General features: G+C 49.3%; 8 protein-coding genes across 8 annotated transcripts; 2 read left to right on the forward strand and 6 right to left on the reverse strand.

Moving 5' to 3' along the window:
* Positions 1–1,244: 1,244 nt before the first annotated feature.
* N7446_006534 (esterase/lipase family protein) lies at positions 1,245–2,630 on the reverse strand (the record flags this gene model as incomplete). The annotated part of the gene is made up of 1 exon (XM_058515282.1): positions 1,245–2,630. The coding sequence occupies one exon, from the start codon at positions 2,628–2,630 to the stop codon at positions 1,245–1,247; it is 1,386 nt and encodes a 461-aa protein (XP_058372460.1).
* A 2,006-nt stretch (positions 2,631–4,636) lies between these two features.
* N7446_006535 (flavin-containing monooxygenase) lies at positions 4,637–6,187 on the reverse strand (the record flags this gene model as incomplete). The annotated part of the gene is made up of 3 exons (XM_058515283.1): positions 4,637–4,718; positions 4,770–5,303; positions 5,355–6,187. The coding sequence occupies 3 exons, from the start codon at positions 6,185–6,187 to the stop codon at positions 4,637–4,639; spliced, it is 1,449 nt and encodes a 482-aa protein (XP_058372461.1).
* Positions 6,188–7,022: 835 nt separating this feature from the next.
* N7446_006536 (uncharacterized protein) lies at positions 7,023–7,862 on the reverse strand (the record flags this gene model as incomplete). Its single annotated transcript, XM_058515284.1, has 1 exon — positions 7,023–7,862. One exon carries the CDS (start codon positions 7,860–7,862, stop codon positions 7,023–7,025), a length of 840 nt encoding a protein of 279 aa, XP_058372462.1.
* Positions 7,863–9,902: 2,040 nt separating this feature from the next.
* On the reverse strand, positions 9,903–11,713 carry N7446_006537 (putative transcription factor TFIIE complex alpha subunit). Its single transcript, XM_058515285.1, has 3 exons — positions 11,412–11,713; positions 11,263–11,358; positions 9,903–11,184 (listed from the first exon to the last, which is right to left on the reverse strand). The coding sequence occupies exons 1-3, from the start codon at positions 11,504–11,506 to the stop codon at positions 10,038–10,040; spliced, it is 1,338 nt and encodes a 445-aa protein (XP_058372463.1). The 5' UTR covers positions 11,507–11,713; the 3' UTR covers positions 9,903–10,037.
* Positions 11,714–12,082: 369 nt separating this feature from the next.
* N7446_006538 (pseudouridine synthase PUS2) lies at positions 12,083–13,976 on the forward strand (the record flags this gene model as incomplete). The annotated part of the gene is made up of 4 exons (XM_058515286.1): positions 12,083–12,159; positions 12,216–12,419; positions 12,473–13,684; positions 13,760–13,976. The coding sequence occupies 4 exons, from the start codon at positions 12,083–12,085 to the stop codon at positions 13,974–13,976; spliced, it is 1,710 nt and encodes a 569-aa protein (XP_058372464.1).
* Positions 13,977–14,454: 478 nt separating this feature from the next.
* Positions 14,455–22,188, reverse strand: N7446_006539 (uncharacterized protein; the record flags this gene model as incomplete). Its single annotated transcript, XM_058515287.1, has 4 exons — positions 14,455–14,540; positions 14,606–14,665; positions 14,746–21,540; positions 21,594–22,188. 4 exons carry the CDS (start codon positions 22,186–22,188, stop codon positions 14,455–14,457), a joined length of 7,536 nt encoding a protein of 2,511 aa, XP_058372465.1.
* Positions 22,189–22,775: 587 nt separating this feature from the next.
* On the reverse strand, positions 22,776–23,562 carry N7446_006540 (sugar O-acetyltransferase; the record flags this gene model as incomplete). Its single annotated transcript, XM_058515288.1, has 3 exons — positions 22,776–22,853; positions 22,942–23,338; positions 23,408–23,562. 3 exons carry the CDS (start codon positions 23,560–23,562, stop codon positions 22,776–22,778), a joined length of 630 nt encoding a protein of 209 aa, XP_058372466.1.
* A 286-nt stretch (positions 23,563–23,848) lies between these two features.
* Positions 23,849–24,847, forward strand: N7446_006541 (protein-S-isoprenylcysteine carboxyl O-methyltransferase; the record flags this gene model as incomplete). Its single annotated transcript, XM_058515289.1, has 2 exons — positions 23,849–24,695; positions 24,762–24,847. The coding sequence occupies 2 exons, from the start codon at positions 23,849–23,851 to the stop codon at positions 24,845–24,847; spliced, it is 933 nt and encodes a 310-aa protein (XP_058372467.1).
* Positions 24,848–24,860: the final 13 nt, after the last annotated feature.

Consider the following 24,860-nt stretch of genomic DNA (forward strand, 5'->3'; position numbering starts at 1 on the left):
CGGGAGGGGGGGCGCAACTATGCACTCACACCGCTCTTTCGAGGTTGTTTTTATCAGGGAGGACGTTAGGAATATTGAGATCCTAACCTTGGAACAGACAGGCAATTCCGGCTTTGCGGAACAACTGGCGTCATGATCCACCGTTTCATTGTTTGTCACCTCTAGGCTAACCAATGCCCTAGGTTACCACTCATCCAACATAGATGGGCTGGCTATAGCCTTGTCGATCGCAATTATTATGCGACTATCATAGGTTTAATGCTCTTTCCCTCGTTTGTCCAGAATATATGCGTTGTACTGCATTACCGAGTAGTGCCTCTCACTTGGGGTGCTCAATACGGGTGGACCCGATCGCCAGTAACGCTCCCGGGGCGCTTGATTGTCCCGAGAATCAGATGATTGGTCCGTTACTAGGACCCACCCTAACCTCGGCCTCCAGGATTCTCACCTAAATGGTTCACTCCTATCTTAGAGTGCCGCTTAGGTATCAAGGGTGCATTGACAGCTCGTAGTGCATCTGGACAGAGAATGTGACTGAGCGGACAGGAAGTCTTGTTCTCCACGCACTGTGATTGATCGTTTGTGCATATTCCAGTCTCGAAAGAGGTTATATATGAGACCACAAGCAACATTGTGGTTTGTAGCCCGAGTCACTTGACAGCACTTCGTCAGCTACTTAAGGTATTCCGAATGATTCCTGTCGAATTAGACGTGATGTCGTACTTTGCCAGGTACTCTTTCACTAGGCCACTGCGCGAAAAGCCACAGCTGGCTGCCGTCATGCTTGTTGAATAATGGACCGCATTAGTTAAAGCTAGTCTCTTTTTGATACAATTGGGATTGCGAGAAACATTGTGTGGAAAGGAAATTTACACTATTTATAACTTTCGCCAGCTTTCATTTTTGTAACAGCCCTGGAGCTACGCGGGCTAATGAACCAGGATGATAATACCACAGCGAACACTCCCAGGCTCTAAAAGCCTAAATTAACACAGCGCTGAGTATAGGATCTACATCAGAGCTATCCGTCCTCTTCATTTGTATTTACCTACGTCCACTACGTTATTTTTCTTGTCTTTCCTGTCTTTCAAAGTGGTTAAATGTGTGTTATATACCCGTTGAACGCATTTATGGAAGCTGTGGCACTCGATCAAGAATGGTTTTTGAAGCCACGAATGGTAATTATGTTTTCAACAATATGATAAATATATACATAAGGCACATAATAAAGCTCGACCCAGCCATCAGGAGGACATGCGAGCATAGTCCTTAATAGGCGGCTCTTCACTGGATCCCATATATCCGAAAGACATGAAATCAATAACATTATAAACATATACCTCCACCTCCGTGCCGAGCAGGTCCGTTAACACAAGCCCCGGAGCGAGGATCTGATTACACACAGTGTCCAAATCAACCCGGGACAGATCCGCCGGCCCCTCATGTGTCAGTGCATCAACAAACAGCGCATAAACAAGCGGGTTGAATAACATGGGATCATGAGTATAAAAAGTGCCAGCAGGCAAACCGGGGCAGGCCAGCTGGATCTGCGTATTAGTGACGCCAACTCCGCGCACATCCTTCAAGCGCGCCGACGCATTCGGACCAACCTGTGGGGCAACAAGCTCATCGATACCGGAGTACACACTCGTCGTCGGTACATACGCCGAGTCTCCATCTTCAGCCAGGAGCGTCTTGATAAAATTGGAGTCGTAGCCTTGCTGCCTGATCGCAGGTGTGCATAGAGAACTCTGCACCAAGCACGGTTCCGCCGAAAGGGAGCCGTGGAACTCGCCGCTAATCACCAAAAAATCATCGACCGAGTCCCGAGTCGATGGCCAATACTTGAGCGTCCACTGGACGTCTAGGCTCCCCTGCGACCAGGCGATCACCCCGATCTTGGTGTCTTGGGAGATACCGGAAATGTAGTTGATCGCGTACGCGATATATTCCGCGGTTATCTGGATGTCGGCGAGGGTATTGCCGGGTATGTTGATCCAGACGGGATCGGCGAAATCACTTTCGGAGAGTAGCTTTTCGTAGTTGAAGTAATATGTGGTACCGGCTGCATTGGCCGTGCCAGGGATGAGAAGGACAGGTCGTTTGCCGTTAGCGCCATATTGGAATTCGTCGGGGATGTAGATTGTTGAGCGGAGCTCTTCTTCGCTCAGACTGTACGGCGCATCGTCGGAAGCCTTTTTGGGGAATATAGGGCTTGACGGTTCCTCGGAGTTGTCGTTGTCCATTGAATTCAAAGGCGCGTTTGTCAGACCTTTCACGAGATCGAGAATATTCTTCGGGGCCAGTCCATTGGTAACGACATCGATGGCGACTCCGATGAGACCAACATCATTTGCGTTGCGTACGTTTCCAAGAGAGCCCAGAGCTTCTTCGAGGGTTGTAACAGGATCGATCTTGCCGTCTTGGACATCGCGCAGTGCAGATACTAGCAGAGTTACATCTTGTGTGATACCTTGCGCTAAGTAGCCGACGGCCTGCAAGCTGCTCTCCAGATTTGATATCAAGTCTGAAAAGCCGCGGGTCTCTACTGAAGAGACACTTGCAGCTGGCTTCGCCAAAGCCGACAAGAAGAGTGGAAACAGCAAACAAGCTGACCTCAAAGAGTACATTGTGTTAGAGGTGCATGCGAGTGATAAAATCAAGTACCCAAGATTTGAAGAACTGACTGTCCCTACCCACATCGGCAGGTTCCAAGGTTCTATTAAGATTCCACAAGCCCCTGAGCCAGATCCATGGTCCCAGCTCAGCCGGATCTAAGATCTCCGCTTTAGGTTTGTTGCCATGGCCCAGAATCTTGGGCCGGAAACTTAAATTTCCCGGTACGGCAGGAATCTGTTCAGCTCCGGGACCATGCGCGTATCCAACTCTCGCTTATTGATTAGGCTATTGAAGATTTAGTCATATAATCTGAAGAAGGCAAGGTTGCCATTATTTATGTAGAAAGTTCTTCATCTCCTCGACAACAGGCCCTTGCTTTTTGTTGTTTTGACAGAAAATTATGGGCCCTTGCATATGCCGGTTAAACGCCGGGAGCTGAGCTAACGCTTGAGTGAGCACTTCTAAGGTTGGATACATCGCTGACTATTTTTGTAATCCGCTACCCCTGTGTCGTACACGGGCTACCCTGCCCACTTAGTACGAGACATTGTGGGTCGAAAAACCATTTTCAATCGGGATTTTTCGGTCGGACCACTGATCGGGTGTTTGTGATGCAGATCCTTATAACAGACCACGCCTTTGCTCATTTAACTAACTGATCGGTGCTCGAATCGGGATACTTTCATTGCAAATCTTATTTACCGAATACTCCGTTCACCTCAATATTTTATGAATGTAAACTGAGCACTGTATAAGTTATATGTATAAGCAGGCAAGTGAATGGCTTCATCCACCTTTATCTATCACCTCAGTTTATCCTTTAAAAGGATTATTAAGCACGTAAGAGATTTTATAGCTTTTGGTGATTGTGTTATTCGAGCGATTACCAAGAACATCGGTTGTGTACTGTAATCTTACTTGTTAAGCCCAACAGAGCCGTATTTACATACTGTACGTCTATGTTTGAGTCTAACTTATTTGTCAGGGACACAGATGTGGGTTCCTATTGCTGACATGACTGAGCCTTATGAGCATGGCTCATTTGGCACTGGACACATGAAGATACATGTATGTACATGTTGCTCAGTCATGATCGCGGATGGCGTCAGCCACAACCTTATTTGCCGCAGCTTTGGCGTTTTCCCCCTGGACCTTCAAGAATCAGTCTCACTTCATAGTTTCAGATGTTGTTCTCTAAGAGTTAATTTCTTGATCTCTACTTTCTAGACGTGCATGGTTCCTCGCGACCTCCTTGCGGATTTCTCGTAGAGTACATTAACAGAGTAGCACTTCAGTTGGATTATGCGACGCAGGGGCTGCATAGGATCAATAAACGCACAACAATCTAGTACTTACAACCTACCACATAAGTTAGGCATACGTCAGTAGCTTCTACCTCATATTGAGAAATCACATCTCACTCAATTGCAATAAACTTTAGTACAAGTTCAGAATTTGAGCGGGCTAAGATAGATGTTGGTAAAACTTTGTATACTTCTCAAATTGCTGATGCTACTCTGTCAAGTAAATATCCAATCACATTTTAGCAACGATAGATATCTTACTTATCCCTCCATTAAAAGATACATCGCATGCTTCTGTTTGCCCCATTGAAGTTCATATATTTCAACCAGCTAACTTATACCATGCTCGTCCGCATAATACATCAATCCAGCTGTCGGCAGGCGCTGTCTATATTTCACCTTGCTTCTCACATCCTAAAAGCTTGCTTATAGGCTGCAGCTTCTACAAAGCCAAATAAAATGACAAGTCAGCTGCCTCGGCTCTCTCCCATTCAAGCTCACCATTTCCGAGATACGAGAAAGGATCGGAAGTAGCATATCGGATATCAAAGTCCTCTCCACGAATATCCTCAATAGCCTCTGTAAATTTACATGTCAGTATCCCTGTAAGCATCTCTTTCTTATTCTGTGGGTGACTTGCCTTTGAAATGGATTACACTTCCCGGATACATGGCAGTGACAGTATGCTCATTGTTATACCAAGCATTGCAGCCCTAGCTCCAAACGGTGTTTTTCAGGTTGGCCTGTGCACGGCGGTTATAGGCACGAACGGCGGAGTCATTCACTGCAACTGATCTATTCAAAGGTTAGTTTGACATGAATGACATCATATTTTGGAAAACCAACTTGATATCTTCACGAGCAATCTTCTTGATCCATTTCAGCATGTAATCAGCACTCCATGCAAGCATTTGGGGCACACTCCCATGACCAATGGGGCAGTTTGGGCCTGCAAACATGAAGTAGTTTGGAGTTCCACCTGCACAAATAGAGAAATACGCCTCAGGTGTTTTTTTCCATTCCCAGTCGAGCCGTCGACCATCCCGGCCGACTAACTCCCATCCAGGTATGAAGGTAGTGTCAAACCCGGTCGCACAGACGATGAGATCAAACTCCTGCTCGTCATTCGCGGTCCGAATCCCGCTTTTAGTGATCTCCTGGATGTCTTCAAAGCACCACTCTGCATTAGGCTGCTGCATTGCCTCGAGATATCCATCGCCAGGGCTAAGTCGACGGCATCCAATCTCGTATTTCGGAACCAGCTTCTCAATAAGATGTGGGCTCTCACTTAGGCGCTGCCGCATGAGTCCTTCGACCCCAGTGGATAACGTACGGTTGAGGTCCGAGCCGGAGAGCATCAGCCGGTAGACGGTGTTCAAACTTCGAAGTATTAGCAACATAGAGTATTAAGACTGACAGGCTTAACATTACGAGTTCTCAATCTTCTTCCTGTACTCCAAGAAGCCGTTAGGATCGTCCCGAAACTTCACTTTTTCCTCCTCACTGTACTCAAAGTTGGTTCCCATTCCGTCCTTGGTTATGTCGGGACATAGGTTGACAGACACCCAAGTCGGATGGCGAATATAGTTGACGATCTTTGAGGCCTTTGGTTGAAGCGCAGGCAAAGCTTGGAGTCCAGATGAACCGTTGCCAATAACAGCAACGCGCTTTCCAGACCAGTCGTAGGACTTGTCCCATGCCGCCGTGTGCACGAGCTTGCCAGAGAACTGATCTAGACCACTGATATTTGGCATTTTCCGCCTGTTGAGAATACCAGCAGCATTAATCAAAATATCTGCTTCATCTTGTATAATCGTCTTGTCGTTTTGCTTGAGCTCGAGAGCCCACTTCCCCCGATCTTCATTCCAGATGGACTTCAAGACTCTGGTATTGAACACGATCTGGTCTTTCAGTCCATACTTTTCCACCGTATCGATGATATATTTCTCAATTTCTTCACCGCCCACATAGCATTTAGACCAGGATGGATTAGGCTCGAATGGGAAGATGTAGCTGTGCGCAGGCACATCGCATCCGACTCCAGGATACACATTTTCGAGCCATGTGCCGCCAACTTCGCTATTCTTTTCGTAGATCGCAAGGTCCACGAAATCAAGTGGTTGCTCGTATTTGAGCTTATGGGCCATGAGGATGCCAGAGAAACCCGCGCCGATGCAGACCACCCGGAGCCTGCGGGTTTTAAAGGCATACTGGTTGGGGTCTACCCGTATTGTGTCACTTTGAAGGATTTCGTTGGATGGCATGATGATTCCCTTTTGTACTGTCTGGTGCAGATCTCAAATTGAAATTGCCGCTCTGCCATGGTAAACATTGGCTCTCTTATGTGCTAGAACCTCTGAAGCTCAGGGGAAGTCTAGTCGTCCTAGGGTCGCACTAGGGATTCTAGCGACCTCATATGATGTGTTGGGTGCATTGTTTAGCTTCTTGATTGGGCCGTAGGGTCCATTAGAGCGGCAGAAACGGCCGCATGCTGGCGTCTCGGCGGACCAGGGTGCCGCTCATGTTATGGGCCCTATCAGCCCCAGAGCCCAGATATTTTCCAGTACGCAAGGTGCTTGAAATCAGACAAGCTTATTTCTACCGGTCCAGTGTGTGTGATATCTCCGGCCTGGCCTTTGGAATTTCAATTGAAGGTACAGGTTAGAGGTAAAAGCCACTTCAAGACTCAGTAGATAGTTGGGAGTTCAAGAGTGACAGCGGCCCCCACGCGGGAGATCTCGCTAGACCATGGATTTCCGGTCGCAGGGTCGGCGACGGAACAATCACATTGGTCAAGGGTTATAAAGCCCCATAGGCCATTTCCCGCCCGATCCAAATTTTACTTGAGGCACGTAGCTGCAATGAGTCCTCCCGGTAACAACATGGATTGAACCAACTCATCGATATATTTGCTGAAAAGTGACGCTTGGATGAAGTTAAAGCAAAAATTCCTAAGACCAACGGATTACCATACTGCTACCTGAAATCACGCCCGCGACAGAGAGAAACAGAGAGAAGTCCGGGAGAAAGTACTGTGTTGTGTGTCATGATACAAAGCTTTTACTTTAAAAGAATATTTTGAACGGGCCCAGGCCACGCTCATTTGCTGGTCAGGGAGCTATCGGCGGCGGCAGGCTCATAACTGAAAACATTGGGCTCGGAAGAGCCCCGGGAATCCTCCTCGGAGTCATAGTCCTCATACGGAGCTTGGTGATGGTGGTCCACCGCGTGCTCGAGAAACTCCTCGTACACCTGGCTCATCCACCCCTCCGCCCCGTGGTTGTCCATCCGAAGTGTCTCGAGGAACTCCCAGCCGATTTGCGAGTCCTTGATAGCGGTGTTGAGGACAAGCCACTCGGACGAGGGGTGAACAAAGTAAGGCTGGCACCGGATGTGTGCCAGAGCCTCGCGGAAGCAGTGAACAAAGACGGCGGGGTCCTCATCGTCGGCGAAGCGCATTTGGGACCAGTCGTAGTACATTGCCCGGACCTTCCCGTAGTCAGGACGGAGCTTGCCGTAGACTTCCTCAAGCTGGAGGAAGGCCAGGCGAGAGCTGTTCATGCCCACGATGATTCCGAGGGGAATGTCGGTGATGGAGGCGCGGATGGCTTGCAGGCCCAAGTTGTTGGCGCGGCGCCAGGCACCGAGCATGGTGGCGTAGTTGTCTTGGTTAGGAGTGATGTTGGTGGTGAGGTTGTTGTAGTATGACATGGCGTGTTCGTTGGTCAACTCGGTGACAGAAACATTGTTGTTAGCTGCAATCTGGGCAGCGATCTCTTCGACAAGGGGAACTTGGATCGTGGGCTGCGGATATGCAGCAACTCCATCAATGATGTCCCAAGCGTAGTGGTCAATTTCCGACAGATGGTCGCGGATACTGTCCTTCCATGCGGCCCAGTCGAGCTGGCCAGAAAGCACAGAGAAGGTCTGGGATGCCATGATGATGTTGTTGGCAGGAGGTGGTATGACAGTGAAGGTAGAAAGTCTTGTTGGAAGATGAGAAGAATCTGGAAGAAGAGAAGAAAAGAAAACGTAATTGGAGAATTGACAATAGGAGGAGATTCAATAGAGTCGCGATGTAGGGCTCGCAAACAAAGGATTGTCTCACCTCCATCCCATTGTTCGAATTTGGGCAAGTCACCGACTGTGATTCCTCCAGCCCCAGCCTCTTTCAATATTTTGGGTTTTTCTCCTTTTGGGATTAGCCAATCAGTTGAATTTCGCCATTTCTTCGATAGCCCTACAGCCTTATTGACTGTTTTTAGCTATTGTAGTGGTGGAACCCGTGACTGTAGCATATTATTGGCCTAAGGTGTCGCAAATGCCCCAGGAAGTTTGCATGCAGTCTTCTCCTTCTAGGGAGAGCATCGATCTATCATCAATACGACTACAGTTTTTCCACCAGATTCTTCATTCAAGATATAGCTTCAAGATCAGTACTTCAGTCGCTTCCTGAGACAAATAAACCTCTAGACCGTTACGTGTATCAAATCCTCTGCAGGTAGTTCCAAGCGCAGAAGAAAGCGTGTATTAAGACCACCTTGAGGAAAATACCTTAATCATTTGCTATCTTGTTCTAAACAAGTTCAGATATGTTTCAACCTAAAGTGCTGCCATAGTGAAGCGTGTTATGAAAGGATGAATATATATTGCTGACTGCACCGAAAATATCATACCATTTACCATCTTGCTTGAGGAGACAAGGAAGAACATAAGGCTATTTATTATTCTTTGGAGGATTTGGTCTAGGTTCGGCTTATAACGTATTGTATACACTTTGAAATACGCATACGTGAGATCTGATGGGCGTATACTCGGTCTCCACTCGTGGTATCCCATGCGTGTATATCCCAACGATTGCTGGGGATAAGGGTGGATTTGTTGGAGAGCCGGTTGCAGCGGCTAACAGGAAGGCCCTCGAGGCAGCCGCACCACGTCCTCCACCTTCCTGTGATAGTTTATGCTCGAAGCCGGAGGGTTCTCGCTGGGTTGTCCGATCCTAGGTGCTTGCCTGAATGCTCGCCTGGGCCGTACTCTCGCCGCCGATGAAGTCTCTCCTGCCTCGAGAGTGTCCTTGTCAGCATACCAGTGAGCCAACAGTGTTGCAGGATTCTTCGCCGTCTTTGTCCCAGGAGTGTCAGATTTGTGGTTTCCGACAGAGCTTTTTGTCAATCAATCAGCAATCAGTCTGTGGAATACCCAGGATCTCTTGAATAACTGACATACCTGACTCGCAGGCTGCTATTCGGCAAAAATCTTCTCTGCGATGGAGTTGGTTATCTGCTCTTCCTTTTCGAGAGCGAGAGCTTTGTAGTCGGTGATAGAGGCGGAGTTTAGAGCGCCGGGCGTGTCTGAGTCTGGTCTGTCTGTGTTAGAATGGGGGCTTGGGGGAAAGGTATGTTGATGGGAGATTGTTTGGATACTTCTTGGGGCTTGCCGTCAGAGTGGGAGGATCCATGTCGGGAGGTTCTCGGTTGCGGCTTGGGTTAGTCCTGTCTGGTGTGGTATGTTGGGATGACTATAATCTGGCCTAGATCGAGGAATAGCCTTCCTTTGCCTTTGCTCGCCATTGGAGCCGCAAAAGCAGACGGGATTCAGATATGAGTTGCTGGTCTTCACTTTGTGTAATTATATATGATCGAGCAAAAGGGGAGAGAAAGACATGAGTAGGAAGGGAAGCAATATATACCCCAAGACATACATTTGGAAGCTCTATTTGTATTTTCAACAAAATCCGTTAAGCACGGACTCATTGTGAAAAGAATAGCGAGATGTCACTTCAGAAACCTTTAGGTTCTTTCTTTGATATTTCCATCATAGCCAGTGGGATCCTACATGTACTGTGGAAAATTGGGGAAGCATTCTTAATATGGTACAAGCAACTAGGCAAAAACCAAAGTCACTGTTTGTTTTATTCCTAGAAAACAAGGGAATAAGAAAGCGAGCATGGAGCAACCAGACATGTGAATAACCATAGGACATCTCATCCATCAGTAATACCTACTGTATGGACGGTGCGATGCTGATGACCATCCAGCCTCAATATTGGGTCCAACATCTATCCGCCTTGTATTATTTTTGGCGCCAGCGCCCACGTTTGATTTTTGTATTTCGTTAGACATCCTCGAATTCCTCGTCATCCTCGTCCGATTCCTCTGCCTCGTTCTTGGTGTCAGGTTCGGCATCGGGGTCAGGCTTGATCTCCGGGTCGACCTTAATTCTCTTTGCGGCAGGACCATCATCAGCAGGAGTGGATGGGGTGCCAACGGAGGACTGAGGGGCACTGGATGCGGAATCAAGATCTCGCTTGACGCCAGCTCCGCTGAACGAGCCGCTGGGAGCACTTGTAGGGCCGCCGTTCGTGGCAGGGGTACCCGGTCCACTTGGGCCAGAAACACCCTCGACATCTTCAAATTCATCGTCAGAGTCATCATCCGCACTGCTGGCATCTTCTTGGGCTTGGAGTGCCTTCTCGCGCTCCATCTCCGCGTAGTAAGCGGCAACCTTGTCATCCAAGGCATCCAGACTGGGCTTCTCGTCATCCGCAAGCTCGGGCTTCACCAAGCTGCCACCGTCGGTCTTGACCTGTCCATTTGCGGGCGTTGAATTGACAGTAGAATGGGTGTGCCAAACTGGAAGAGCATTTTGCTTCTCCACGGCTGCCTTCCGAGCAGCCTCATCGGCTTGCTCAGCAGCACTCTTCTCTTCACTCGAAGTAAGGGAAATCTCCAGTGCGGCTGCATCAGTCTTCGCGTTGGGACGTGTGATATCCTGCGCCTTGGGTGGAACAACAATCGCGGCACGAACTGGATGTGTGCTCTGGTTCCTAGGGACTTCCACCTTGTGGTCCCAAGCAGTTTCAAAGTCATTGGGTGGGATTTCCACGGTATCGATCTGCTTCAGGAGCTTGAGCATGTTGTCAAGCTGGGCCATTAGCTTGCTGTTCTTCTCATGACCCGTACGGTCAATTCCCTCCACGCCCTTGACATCCTCGGTTCGTTCCAGGACTGCGCCACAGTTCTGACATTCGAATCCTTCATCGCCAACCAGACTCAGGACGTCCAATTCCGTCCACTCGGTTCCACATCGGATGCAAATGTATTCCTTACGTTCCTCGCTCGGTGTGTATTGCGCTTTGATGTTCGCCGTCAATTTGGAAACTTTGTATTTGATCGCATCAACAACCGGGTGCAAGGGGATGTAGTAGTATTCGCGGTTCACAGGACGAGTGGACCCATCACGGATCTCGGCGCGGGTGCTTCTATATTCAACGAAATTTCAAATCAGCTCAGCTCCTTTCGTTCCATGCAAGATGCATGTCAGTGGCCGTGGACCATACACTGCGATCAGTCGGTCCTCTCGGAGCTTAGCGCAAAGCTTGCGAAGATCCTTTTGTTGCATTCCCATCAGAAACGCAAGATCCTCAGCGTGGAGTCTATAACGGTCAGTAAGTCGATCATTCAGCATAACCCTGAAAGATCATCATACACTGAGTGTAGGAAGAGCGCATCGACCACCAGAATGTGGCGGGTCTCGTAGAAGGCGCGCGCCACAGTCCGGATGAGGGTATTCGCAAGGTCCATATTGGTGGTGGTGGCGGTGCTCGGAGAGGAAGATCGCGGTCAAAAAGTAATGCGGGTGAGGACCGAAGAGAGCGCAAGGCTTCAACTCGCAGGGTGTAGTTAAGATTTCAGCAAAGCAAGCATGCTTTGATCTCCGAGAAGAAACAAAGTGAAAGGAGTGACTGGGAGAAGAGCGCGCCGGGGCTACAGCGCCAAGTCTGTTGAGTGAATGAACGATGAGCGCAATTGAGGCTGGAAGCTTCACGTCACATGCAAAATGATTCACCGCCTGAGGCATATATTCTAGCCGTATTTGGCTTAGTCTACTCTATGCTACGCTAGGCCAAGATAGGTCTAGGGCCGATATGGAAAAGATGGACCGCGGAGACGAGGGCAAATTCCCCCAAGTCATTTTCATGCGTCCCTCAATTGTTTGGCAGAACCTCTCTGGGATTCTCCCGACAACCCGAAGCTCAAATATTGCCAGCTCGGTTCGACGCAACACCCGAAGCTTCGCTCTCAGCTGCCCGCTTTCTCATTCTTTTTGCAACAAACGAGACCTCGCGCCGACTTACAGAAGACCTTTGAGCGGATACAATGGCCTCGAACCCGTCAAGAGGAGGCGGAGGTGGTGGAAGGCGTCAGAAGCGCGATATGGGACGAGCCGAGTGGGCGTACGTTGCATCAATTGGAATCTCCATTCAATGCATGGTCGGCTAACTAATTCAAGTCGTCAAGGCATAGATAAGAGAGAGCGCCAGACGCAACAGATGGAGGCTAAACGCCGCCGAATCGAGAATGGCGAAGAAGTTACCCTGCCCATCTACGCGACTGAGTTCACCAAGGAGGAGATTGATGGCGAGGAACGGCGCCCTAAGAAGAAGGTTGCCGTGCTGATTGGATACTCGGGAACTGGATACTCGGGCATGCAGTTGTATGTCTACACTGGTTCATCATGATATACTTATGCGCTGACAATGAGACTAGGAACGAGAACCAGCGCACCATTGAAGGTGACCTATTCGCTGCCTTCGTCAAGGCCGGCGCAATCTCAAAAGCCAATGCAGCGGATCCTAAGAAGTCTTCCTTCGTCCGCTGTGCGCGCACAGATAAGGGAGTCCACGCTGCCGGTAATGTCGTTTCTTTGAAGATGATTGTCGAGGACGAGGATATCATCCAGAAGATCAACGAGCACCTCAGTTCCCAGATTCGGGTTTGGGGCTACGAGGTCACAGCCAAGAGCTTCAGCTGCTATCAGATGTGTGATTCCCGCGTATATGAATACCTAATGCCGAGTCACTGTCTCCTGCCCCCTCACCCCAGCACCTATCTCGGCCAAAAGATCACCGAGCTTGCCGAGAAAGCTGGCGAACTAGATGAAGTCAAGGCCAGACAGGAAGCAGTCACTGGCTACTGGGAAGAAGTGGACGAAAAGTACATCAAGCCCATCCTGGCAAAGGTGCCCGAGGACATCCGTCAAATCGTCGAAAAGTCCCTCTACCTCGACGACTCACGCGAAGCCCTGCAAGCAAGCGATGAAACCAAGGAACCCCTGGAGTCAACCTCAGAGTCCACGGACAAGCCCACCGAGCAACCAACAGAACAGTCAACAGAAAAGAAGCCCTTCGTAATGGATGAGCGCCAAAAGCTCATCATCGACACCGTCAAGGCTGTCAAGGCAGCCTACCTAACAGCCCGCCGAGCCTACCGCGCCCCAGCCTCACGCATCGCCCGCCTGCAAGACGCTCTCACGCAGTATGTTGGAACGAAGAACTTCCACAACTACACCATCCAAAAGGCACACAGTGACCCCTCCGCCAAGCGGCACATCAAGAGCTTCGTCGTGAACACCTCGCCGATCATCATCGACGGCACGGAATGGCTCAGCCTGAAGGTCCACGGCCAGAGCTTCATGATGCACCAGATCCGCAAGATGGTCGCTATGGCCACAATGATTGTCCGTGCTGGATGCAACCCCGATCGTATTACTGAGACCTACGGTCCGGACCGTATTGCTATTCCCAAGGCACCGGGTCTGGGACTCTTGCTTGAGCGGCCTATCTTCGGTGCTTACAATGCCAAGGCTAAAGTTCTTGAGCGTGAGCCTATTCACTTCGATAAGTATACCAAGGAGATGGATGAATTTAAGCAGCGGGAGATTTATGATCGGATTTTTCGGGAGGAGGAGCAGAGTGCTGGGTATGATATATCTCTCCCTTTTACATATCAAGAGAGAAAGAGAAAGACAGAGCACATACTGACTTTATATTGCAGATTTGGTTCTTTCTTCAACCATATTGATCACTACCCCGCTGATTACTTCCTCTATGTCACTTCTGGCGGTATCGCAGCCTCAAAGCTCGCCACTGCACCCGCTGCTGCATCTGGGTCTAAGGGTAACATCAAAGCCCAGAAGGGCGCACTCGCTGCCGTGGAGGGATTGTCAGATGATGAAGCCAATGTTCCTGCTGGTGGAGAGGAAGAGGGATAAATTTTAAAAAATGCGATATAAAAATTCAATCCTCACGTTCCATTCGATGAAATAAACGATTATGGTCTATGGACCTTCTCCCAGCTCATTTCCTTCCTCCACTTGTAGTCAATCTTACATAAAGTGCAATATCAGCATGCTTAATTTTTTTCCCTTGAAAATAAACAGCTAGATATGCAATGCACAAAGAGAGCTGGCTCACAAACGGCCACCATTGATTGAAGTTAACCCTGCACCGGCTCATGGCAAGCAACAAGGTAACGCCGGATTTAATCATATGAGAGAGCAAAAAAAGAATGAAAGAACAAGCAAAATAAAAAGCAAAAGTTCGTAAAATCCGTAACTTGTGTGAAAACCTTCCGATTCATCACCATCACTGTCCCATATGACGCTCGCTGAATCTGTTGACAACGCAAAAACGCATGAGAATAAGACACAAAATGAAATGAAAGCACAATGCTTTAAGAGCATGCGTGATCTATGGAGATCCTGCAACTCCGATCTCGGAATCACTGGCCATTGCCGAGTTGGCTTCCCATTCTTCGGGAGAGGGAGCCTCGGATTCTGGCGGCTTCGGGTTAGACTCGATCTTGGGTTGTTACCGACTTAGGCAAGGGGTGAGTACGTACCGGAAGCCTGGTCCTCGGGGAATTCTTCGAGTGACAATGTTTCCAGAAGCAATAAGAGATCTGCAGCAGGGAAGGTGTCAATAACGTTGAACTGTGGAGAAAAGAAACAGATGCTAATGAGCAGAAGGATTGAAACATACTTTTGGCCTCTGTGACAGTTTGCTGGTCCTCCTCGCTGTCGCTAAAGTAATTGCCCAGGCAATACTGCATCACTGCAGCGATATTCTCGATTTGTCTGCCATCGACGCGTCGGGGTGGGTCTTTCACAAATGCTGTCTTAAGTCGATCGATGCTAGCTCGCACCAGTTCCCTGCCAATGACAGGTCGTCGCTTTTGGATGGGGTCATGGTCGGTTTCGTCGTCCTCTTCATTTCCCTCAGAGCTAGCTTCCTCGTTGCGGTCGGTAAAGACCCAGACACCAAGGATGTTCTGCATACTCTGCCGAACGTTCTCATTTCTGTCAATGAGCAAAGTGGGAGCCCATGTTGGAATCATAGTGAAGACAATCTCAGCCAACGCATTGGCGTTTAGATTGAGTCGCTCGTTAGAAGTTTGACAGAGGCTGATGAAGAAGGCAATGTGCTCCTGACCACCGCTGCTGTCAATGCTGTCCACGCCGTTGGCGACAAAGGTGATCATATCAATGACTCGCTGCTTGATGGGACAGTGTTGACAGAAAATCACGGCTGCGTCAAGGAACGGTGTGCACTGGACAGCAGGCTCGATCCTTAATCCATTTTCAATAGTCTTCTGGATCGAAGGAAGGAAGCCTGCCGCGGGTTCTCCGCCCAAGAATGTAGCAATGATCAAATGTGCTGTCTGGCTCCTGGCAAGGCCATCGTGCTTCAGAATATGCCTCAATATGGCAAGTGATCCATCCCTCTCAATCGGTTTGATGAGTTCCATCTCATGGAGCCTAAGAGAGAATTTGCCATTTGAAACTGAACGTGGATCCTGAAGACCGACGGGCTCAAGAGAAAGATCGATATGTTTCAAGAAGGTGTGAAACAGCGACAGCATACTCAAGTAGGTAAATCGACGGCCTTTCTCAAGCATGCGCCAGTAGTTTGGGAGGTGGACCCGCATCCTTTTTTTGTCATCCTCGTCGAGCCAGAGGATTTGAAGGCAGATGGTGAACATCTGTTTATCAGCGAGCAATTCAACAACCCAAGGTCCATAATTGCACAACTTGACGAAGAAACCGAAGTAATCTTCCCACACCCGCGAGATGCTTTGGACACTGGGCCACACCTCTATAAGCATGGGCACAAGACGTATGATGACTTCCTCGAAGCTGTTGCGCCAGAAAGCTTGCTCACTCTCTTCGAGATTTGGGTCCTTAGACAGCATGTGAAGGTGCTTGACAGCAAAGATGATCAACAAAATTTCCTTATGCCGAACCTCTGGCTGGTGCATCTTGGTCATAAGGTTGCGAATTGGCGATTTGCGGTCGAAAATCCAGTCAAGGCTAGAACGCGCAGCGTTGGGGCTTTTGTTAATCATGGAAATGAGAACGGTGAACAATTCCTGGTGTCCCTGAAGGTCCTTGGTTCTTGAAACCATTTGTTCGAAGGTGTCCATGCCGACATTGATAGCTAATGTCTCTGCGAAGCTCTTGTCGGGATTGTCGTCGGCCATGCCAGACCAGCGTTGAAGTAAACTTTCCACGAAAAAGGCGTATTGCGGATCCAGAAGACAGTAGGTCCGAATGAGAAGTTCGTTGTCCATAGCAATGTGGTTGCTGATCGCAACTGAAACCGGAACATGCACGGGGATGTTGGGCTTCGCAGGCTTGTACACGGACTTGGATTCCTCCATGGTGGAGACACGCTGATAGAACAGCATGTATGCATTCCAGGCTTTATTCTTGGGCTCGCCATTGTACTGCATTTGCTCACTCGGGCCGCCAAAGCAGTGGTCCGCGATTGAACTTGGGTCGAATCTGGAGACATCCGAGTCGTTGAACTCCACCCACGAAGGTTCTCCATCGGGCGAAGGTCGCTCAAGGGTGTAAGTGTAATAGTGACCCGACTCGGCCGTACCCGTGTGAACAAGGACACCAGTCAATTCAAAGTAATCGGGCTTGGCGGGCTGCTCGGGATCAGTCAGATGCTCAACGGTGTATGGAGTCATGTCGATATGACGTGGGAACACAAATTCATCGTTGATCTTGCTTCTCAGCATGGTCACCATGTCGAAATCAAAACGCTTGAGGTGGAAAATCAGATTGTCGGGGACATCTTTCAAGCATGCCCGCTTCACAGCGTTCACATGATTATCGCATGAAGTACAAAAGTATCTGTTATCTCCTTGCATGACCTCGCCAGCCACGTAAGCGCGCAGGCTATCTTCGAGGCTGGCCTTGCCTTTGATCTCGCACTGGATTGCAGAGAAAGGCTCAAGTCTTTCGGAAATGTGAGGGCATTCCATGGATTTGATCTGCTGAACCAGTTGACCTCCGTAGAACGAACGGAACTTCTTTTTGCTTTCGGCATCAAGAACCTGAGACTCCCAGCGATCAAAGAGAAGGTTGTAAAACTCATCCACGTCCATCTGAATGGTAACATCAATGGGCTCATTATCGAAGGTCCGGATACTGTCGACGAAATCCTGCGGCTCGATGCTCTTTCTCCAAGTCTCTTGCATCCAAGTAAACAATTTCTGGGTCTCGAAAAGCAGTTTCTGAGAGTCTGGATCCGCAATGTGAAGCTTCAATATGAAGTCCCGGAACTCAACATTCATGAACAACTGTGTCATCAAGGAGTTGAGATAGCAAGTGTTCGAAAGGTTTCTCAAACCAGCATAGCCCTCTTGGGAACGAATCATCGCCAATCTGTCGAAAGACCAGTCAAAGTAAGTAACATCCCGTGGAACAGTTGTGTTCAAATGTTCCAGAACCCGGAAGTAAGTCTCGTCGCTCTGTTTGCACAACAAACTGACAACACAGTACAGAGTTCGGCGGGTGTTGGTGTTCATGACTGGGGCTCGAGCATCTTGTTGGGCTGCTGACTCTGGCGAGAGATCTGGGAAAAGATATTTCTGCAAAATCTGCTCGGCAATGTCCAAAGTGTCCAAGTGGACGTTGGCAGCATTGGCCAGCTTGAGGCACCATTCTAGCAGAGAAGAGAATCCGACAATCAGATTATCAACTGGCTCGCGTCCAATGAATTCCTCCGTCTGGTGCCTTAACATGAATGAGCTCCACTGCTTGAGATAATCATTGAAGATTAAATCGCATGGTGATTTTTCGGCGATAGTGCGGAACATCCACAGAGTAGCATTGAAGAATTCCTCCGACTGGGTAGCGTATAGAGGGGTTGTGGGAATGACCTGTACTAGCGAGTTCCAGAGAGTAGCAAGTATGTCAATTCGAAGGGGGTCCTCGGTAGAATTTCCAGTTTCCTCAGCGGATGTGTTTGTTGGCAACTTGGATGGCTTCAAAGGGCCGCAGATTATCTTGATGCGTTCCAAGGCTTCAACCCGGATAGTTTTTTGGCTGTCAATCAGGAGCAATGAGAGGATCAGATCATCGAAATTTGCCTGTTCTTTGACAGCATCCCAGATATTTTGATCACGCACTGAGCCATCAAGCAAAACCGCAAAGCAGCTGCAAATTAACTTTTGAAGGCAATTTGCCTTGAGCGAATCAGGGGAGTCTTGGAGTCCGATATCAATCATCTTGCATAGGCGTTGGACCAAATGATTTGGTTCAGGAACCAGAGCGGCATCCGCATCAGCCGAGCGGTAAACAGAAAACGCGAAGAGAAGACACTCGACCGCTCTTGTAGCGAGCAAAGGGCCTATCGGGTTACCATTCATAGACTCAAGCAGTTCGTCTCCAGTCAAGAACGCAACTAGAACTTTGATGCTGTGAGATATGAAATCACACCGCGGAGATGTCTCCAAGGCTTCTTCGTGCAGACAAATTGACAGGGTATTGAGGGAATATAGGGCCTTGAAAGGCTTTTGCAAGGGAAACATGTCTTTTTCGGAATTGTCAACAGACCGGACCAGATTGACAGCTTGCTCTTGAGGCGGAAAGACGAGCAGGAAATCGATGATCTGTCGAGCCAGGTCGTCCTTCAATTCGAGCAGATCATAGAACTCATCGAAATGTTTCAACACTTCACTGTCGACAGATGTCAAAGACTGGGTTCGACCAGCCCAAGGAAGCTCCTGAGCGTTAGGTGCTTTCCGTACAATGAGCAACCCGGAGGGAAGCTTCAGGTTCTGCACCAGGGCATTGGGGTCTTGAAGCAAATCCACCTTCTGTCCACCAATGATAGTGGTTAACTTGGAAAATCGACTCAGCTGCACAAGGCGTTCAACAAGTTCCGCGGCCGTCGACAAAGCACCGATTTGCATGGTAGCGATCTTGGAAGAAGAGTTACCACAGAAGCATTGGTATTGGATATTGATGGGGTCGCCTTTCAATGAGCGCTCGGGAATGCGAGGCGGAGTGCCACGGGGAGAGTTATATTGCGGCCTGGCGCGCAATCCGTGGAGTAATTGACGGAGAAAGAGAAGGGAACGGCTGAACATGAGCTCTTCTCCTCCAAGATCTTGATTCAAACCATCCATTTCCATGGGAGCGTTTCCATTGGGGGTTCCATTGCCAGAGGGCCTCAGTGCAGCGGCGGCAGACTTCAGTTGGTCCACGCAACGACCAACTAAAGCGATATGGGTTGCATCGATAGCCGAGCGGGGAGCCCTACGGACGATGGGGTGATCCAGATAGACATTGATGGCGAACTTGATTGCCTCGCCTTCGATCGTGTTCGGTGGTGCCGTTAAGATAAAGTTCCAGATCCGATCCATCCCAAGGATGGAGATCACCTCATCTTCACCGGCGGTAGGGGGCAGAGTTACCTGGATTTGATAGTGGAGTGCTTGTTGAGCAAAGCACAGTACCGCATGCGAGTAGTCAACGGGCAACAAGCTGGGAAGATACTCATGGATGCAACGCTCTAGAAACGGGTTTTCTTGAACACTGCGGTTGGCGACATCAACCATCATCTTCCAAATCACTTGACGCTCCTCAAGCGTCAGATTCCTGGACATGAGAACCTCATTCCAAAGCGTGTTGCCAAGGTCAGGTGTGATCGTCTCTGGTGCCATCTCGATCAGGCGTCTCAAAATTTCCACTCTTGAGGGGAAGCCGTGCCCGAAAGACAGATCCTCGCGTTCGCGCTGGTCTTTGTTCACAAAGTTGTGAAGTTCCATAATTACCAGTCTAGTCAAGTCGAAATCATTTGCGAGCTTCCAAACTTCCGGTGCATCGTCGAAGGGCACCAAGGAATTCAGAACTTGAATGCTGCCTGCACTGGATGAATTCATCTCGGCAATATCCTGGATGCAGCGTTCGTATGTCTCCACTTTATCCGATTCATTCAGGCCGGCCTTCATAAATAGGCCGAGCTGCTCGCTGCCAAATGTCTGCATGAGTTCCCTCTGGTCAGGAGGTAGGTGCGTTGCACCAGAGCTCTCTCGAATGAGCCGAACACAAAGTTTCAGTGGAATGGCATCTACATGCGCCAGTTCCGGCTCGCGCTTGAAAGTTCGTTCACGCATGCGAGGCACGAGTTGATCGCAAAGCTCGATTATGCGGTTGTCAAATCGCTCCAAGGGCAACTCAAGCAACTTGGAACACACATATAGCAATGGAGCAGATCTGGACGCATGAATGGGGAATGTTCGTGCAAGCATTTTAACAACCTCGGAGACGGTTCGATCGTCCTGACTTTCAGTGATAGTCCTCCAGATCATATCCGTGTCCTGATCGGTGTAGGTATGGGTCATGATCAGGAATCCAAAGATGTTGCTCGTACGGGTGAGCAACTGGGGGTGAGAATCAACACCCACCAAATAATCGAGAATCTTGTGTTCACGGAGCAGTTTCACCAGATACCTCATGAGCACCATGGCAGGCTCTGGAGTGTTGGGAGGTGAGTTGTGAGTCCAGATGTTGACCAGATCCGTTTGCAGAGCGTCCACGCCATGCACCCGAAGCTCCATGCGACCTTCCATGAGGTGTTTCTTCATAGCATCAAATTTCCATGCCCAAGTAACAGCCATCACCCGTTGGGATTCGGGAAGATCTTCGGGCAATTCAATCCCCAAGTGGTTGGCAAGTTGGACCACGAATTTGTCATCGGCGGAGCAAAGGAAATTGTAGGCACGGAAGACAGATCGGACGAGGTGTTCACTCACATCACTTGTAGCTAGTGGTGATTTCTTGGTGACATACTTCTCATGTTGTGTAGCGACAGCTCGCGTCATATCGAAGAATTCTTGCAAGCTGGGGGCCGCAGGAGCGGATTCGACTGAATAGTCAGGGATACGAGACGAATTCTGATCTAGATTCACTCCAAGCAAGGCGCAGGCGCACATCGTGAGTTGTGGGAGATGTTGGAGAAGTTTTGAATGCGTCGGAACCAGAGAAGTAACCAGGGTAGCATAATCAAGCAACTGGCGAGATGCATTGAATGGAGGCAATGCAATGTCGTCTTTCACTGAAGCAAGAAATTTATTCATACCAATGCGACATTGAGCATCCATGGCACGGTAAAGCGGAACGTTGGAACTCTGTAGCATGTAAGGGAAGCAAGCGAGATAACGTCGAGAAGCCATCGTAACACTTTCCATGTCTGCATCGTCTTGAACCCGACTGAGAGATACAGTGTCAATGCGAACGAAGTGAAAGACCAGGCGGGCATAGTCGAGCAGAAGCTCTTCGAGAAAGACCAGAGTGTCCTCGTCATCGTCCAATTGCAGAGGTCGTTGCCTGTACACAAGACGTTCCATGATGAATGGGAAATTTCCCCAGAATTCCGGTTCTTCCATGAAGGCCTCCAGTGTGACTCGGTCCAGGTTGTTCACGCAGGTATTTAGCCATTGTTTCATTGCAGCAAGTGCGATACCTTCGCGCGGGTGTCCTGCTCACAAGGTTAGTCCATGTCATGTCACATTGAGTCGAGGTCCCGCGTACCATGTTCAATCATGTCAGCAATCGCCTTGAAGTTGTCTCGGGGTCTCATGTCTTCGTGTAGTTTGGGAAAAGAGTCGGTTAGAGGTACAATGTCTTCGTCCTCGACGACTTCCATGTCGCCTTGTTCGTTCAAAACCTCGGCGAGAGGCTTCCAGTTGGAGTGATTCGATTCTTGATTCATATCTTCGGGGTCGGCGACTTCGATGTGAGGCGAGCCTTGGGAGGATGAAGAGTGGATGGATATGACGTTGGCGGATGCTGCATCGGAGTCGACTTGGAGCTCTGGGGCATTGTCTGGGAGCTGAGACTCGGCGGAAGGAAGCTCAAGGGTGGCGGGAGAGGGAGGAGATTTCATGTTAATGGTGACTTTGCTCGCAGGGCGAGCTGGATCCTCGTCCATTTCCGAGGCAGGCGCGGATACAGGACGAGACATTCCGTCGAGCGACAAAGACGGGCTCACACGACTTCCACTGTCGAGGCGCGGACGCTTCCGGGTCGCTTGAGGATCGAGATCCTCCATGGAGTCGCGTACGTTGTCTTCGTTCAAGGGAGTGTCAGGTGGGGGGTGGTAGCTATCTGGCGGGGATACTGCCATGACATTTTCTGCCGGGGCAATGGTAAAGAGAATGGGAGATGCGAAATGAAAATGAAGAAAGAAGGAAAGGGTGAGGTCAGAGACGCGAGATAGAGAGAGGAAAACGAGGCAGTGAGCAAATGAAGTTGGATAAAGCGGTCGACAGCTTTTTTGGGGGACGCGCCTGAACCAGTGACGTTGCGCTGAGAAACGGGATCGGCACGTTAACAAAGCAGCCTCCGCATCAGATTTGATTGCTAGAGCGTTTTTAAATAAGAACCGTTAGAAGAATGCGTATCTATATCTGAACTGTTAGAATACTTCAGCTATAACTCGCTAGCTGCACTAGTTGGCGCTTATGTCTAATGTGCCTATGGACGGCGCTTACCGTTATACGATATGTATCAGCTATTCTTGGCATGAACTGGTTCTTATAGTTTACTACTATTGGATAGCTGTCGTGCTACTTACATTTATCCTCTCTATATCTTCCATCGGGCTAGGCGTGCATAACATATATGCTACGCAGCTGTTTCATTGATGTAAGCCTTTATAGATGCAAACAGATGCTCTATCCAATGCAAGATCCCATCTAGTAGAGTGAGCGATTATTCTGTTATTGTCGTTTCAATTGGGCGGATGATCCTAGCTGGATTCCCAGCAGCGACATGGAAAGCAGGGACATCCTGTATAAGTCAGTATGATCTGATCCGTACGTCTACCCATACATTGCTTTCTAGTCACTTCGGTATCAAAAGGTCCAAGAGTACATACCTTGGTCACCACACTTCCAGCCCCAATAGTTGCACCCTTGCCAATCGTAACTCCAGCAAGTACAATGACATTACCCCCAAGCCAGCAGTCTTCCCCAATATGAATGGGCTTTCCAAACTCAGGACCCTCAGTTCCGTTTCGTACAGCAGGATCAAGAGGATGAGTACCCGAAAATAAGTTAACATTAGGACCAAACATGGTACGAGCACCGATGGTAATAGGACAAGTGTCAATGAAGACACAGTTGAAGTTGACAAACACTCCCTCCCCAAGCTTGACGTTGAACCCATAGTCTATCTTGACGGGTGCTTCAACCCAGGGCTCATTCCGAAATAGATCATCATCTGCGACAGGATCATCCAGTTTTGGTGGCAGAGGAGTCTTATCTTCAGTGATACTGTAGGACGTGTTAGTCGATCACAACCATAACATATTCCCAAAAGGGAACACAGACAACACCACTCACTCTCTCCACATCTCCACTAATCTCCGACGAGGCACTTCCTCCGAGTTATTAAACCGATTACAAGCCCATTTGCAGCGAGTCCGAGCTGCAATAAGATCTGGAGTAAAGGCGCGGTATAGCTCCCCGCGGAGCATCTTCTCTCTCTCAGTAGACATTATCCGGATCAAGTATCAAGGAGAAATAAGACGCGCACAGGTGTAGTACGAGCGGAGTGGACATTTATACCGGAGCTATGCCCGGACCATGTGGGGTGGATGTGTCATGGTCTTCGGGGGAACAATACAACCGCTAAGATTGTTCTCACACAATGAACCTCCCACATAAATTGTCTTGAACCACCAGAGATGCCAGCTCAATTCTCTGAACTCTGAGGCATCATTTTGAATCCCCTAGTCCATCTCACACAACTCCCCAATCCCACATCCAATCCAACCTCCAACAATGACAACAGCAAAAACAACAGGCTCCGAGCCAACCTCAACCATGCCCCCAACCCAAAACTTCACACGCACGCACAGCGAGCCAGGCTGGCACCCAAATCACACACGCGCAACAAGCGTAACAAGCTCCTCCGCATCCCTCTCCTCCGGCACCTCCACCTCCGACTACTCCGACGCAACCCCCGACATCGACATCTCAAACTACCCAAACGGCAAAATGTCCCTGAGCGGAATCTCCCTGCGCGCAATGTTACTAGGAACAACCCTAGGCCTGACAAGCAGTCTCACTCTCCTCTTAGCCACAACACACCGCACACCACTGTGGCGCGTGCCCTTCTTCATCGCCGCGCTGAGTCTATTCCATTTCCTGGAATTTTTCGTGACGGCGCGCTATAACACGCGCTACGCGACTGTTTCTTCGTTCCTGTTGTCGTCAAATGGGTGGGCGTATAACGTTGCGCATGGTTCGGCTGTTGTGGAGTGTCTAGTGTCGCATATTTTCTGGCCTGGGCAGTCAAGACTTGCGCGGATGCTTTCTGTTTCTGAGCCTTTCTTTGGTGGGGAGGTTTCCCTGTTGCTTGTTGGGGGGTTCGTGCTGCTGGTGATTGGGCAGGTTGTTAGGACAATTGCTATGGCGCAAGCCGGTGGGAATTTCAATCATCATGTACAGAGTCGGCATCAGGAGGGTCATGTGCTTGTTAATTCGGGGCTTTATCGGTTCTTGAGGCATCCGAGTTACTTTGGGTTCTTCTGGTGGGGGCTTGGGACGCAGCTGGTTCTTGGGAATGTTGTTTGCTTTGTTGGGTATGCTCTCGTGCTATGGAGGTTCTTTTCCAGCAGGATTAAGCGTGAGTTTTCTGATTCATATTTTGTGTGTGGTGAACTGTTTTGCTGACCGGTTTCTATCTCTACAGGCGAGGAGGCTTACTTGGTTTCTTTCTTCGGCGATGCGTACGTTCAGTACAGGAAGGATACACCCGTGGGAATCCCAGGCATCTGATTACATGAAATCA

This window comes from Penicillium canescens (assembly GCF_028828765.1).
Source record: "Penicillium canescens strain IBT 15451 chromosome Unknown utg000004l_segment0_segment0, whole genome shotgun sequence".
NCBI classification, from domain to species: Eukaryota; Fungi; Ascomycota; class Eurotiomycetes; order Eurotiales; family Aspergillaceae; genus Penicillium; species Penicillium canescens.

Excerpts from the sequence above, each read along its gene's own strand:
- N7446_006537 (XM_058515285.1), bottom strand. The coding sequence starts at position 11,506 with ATGGACCTTGCGAATACCCTCATCCGGACTGTGGCGCGCGCCTTCTAC. Across the intron at positions 11,359-11,411 it reads GCGCTCTTCCTACACTCAGT|ACTCCACGCTGAGGATCTTG; the intron begins GTATGATGATCT and ends TGACCGTTATAG. Across the intron at positions 11,185-11,262 it reads GAGGACCGACTGATCGCAGT|AAGCACCCGCGCCGAGATCC; the intron begins GTATGGTCCACG and ends CGTTGAATATAG.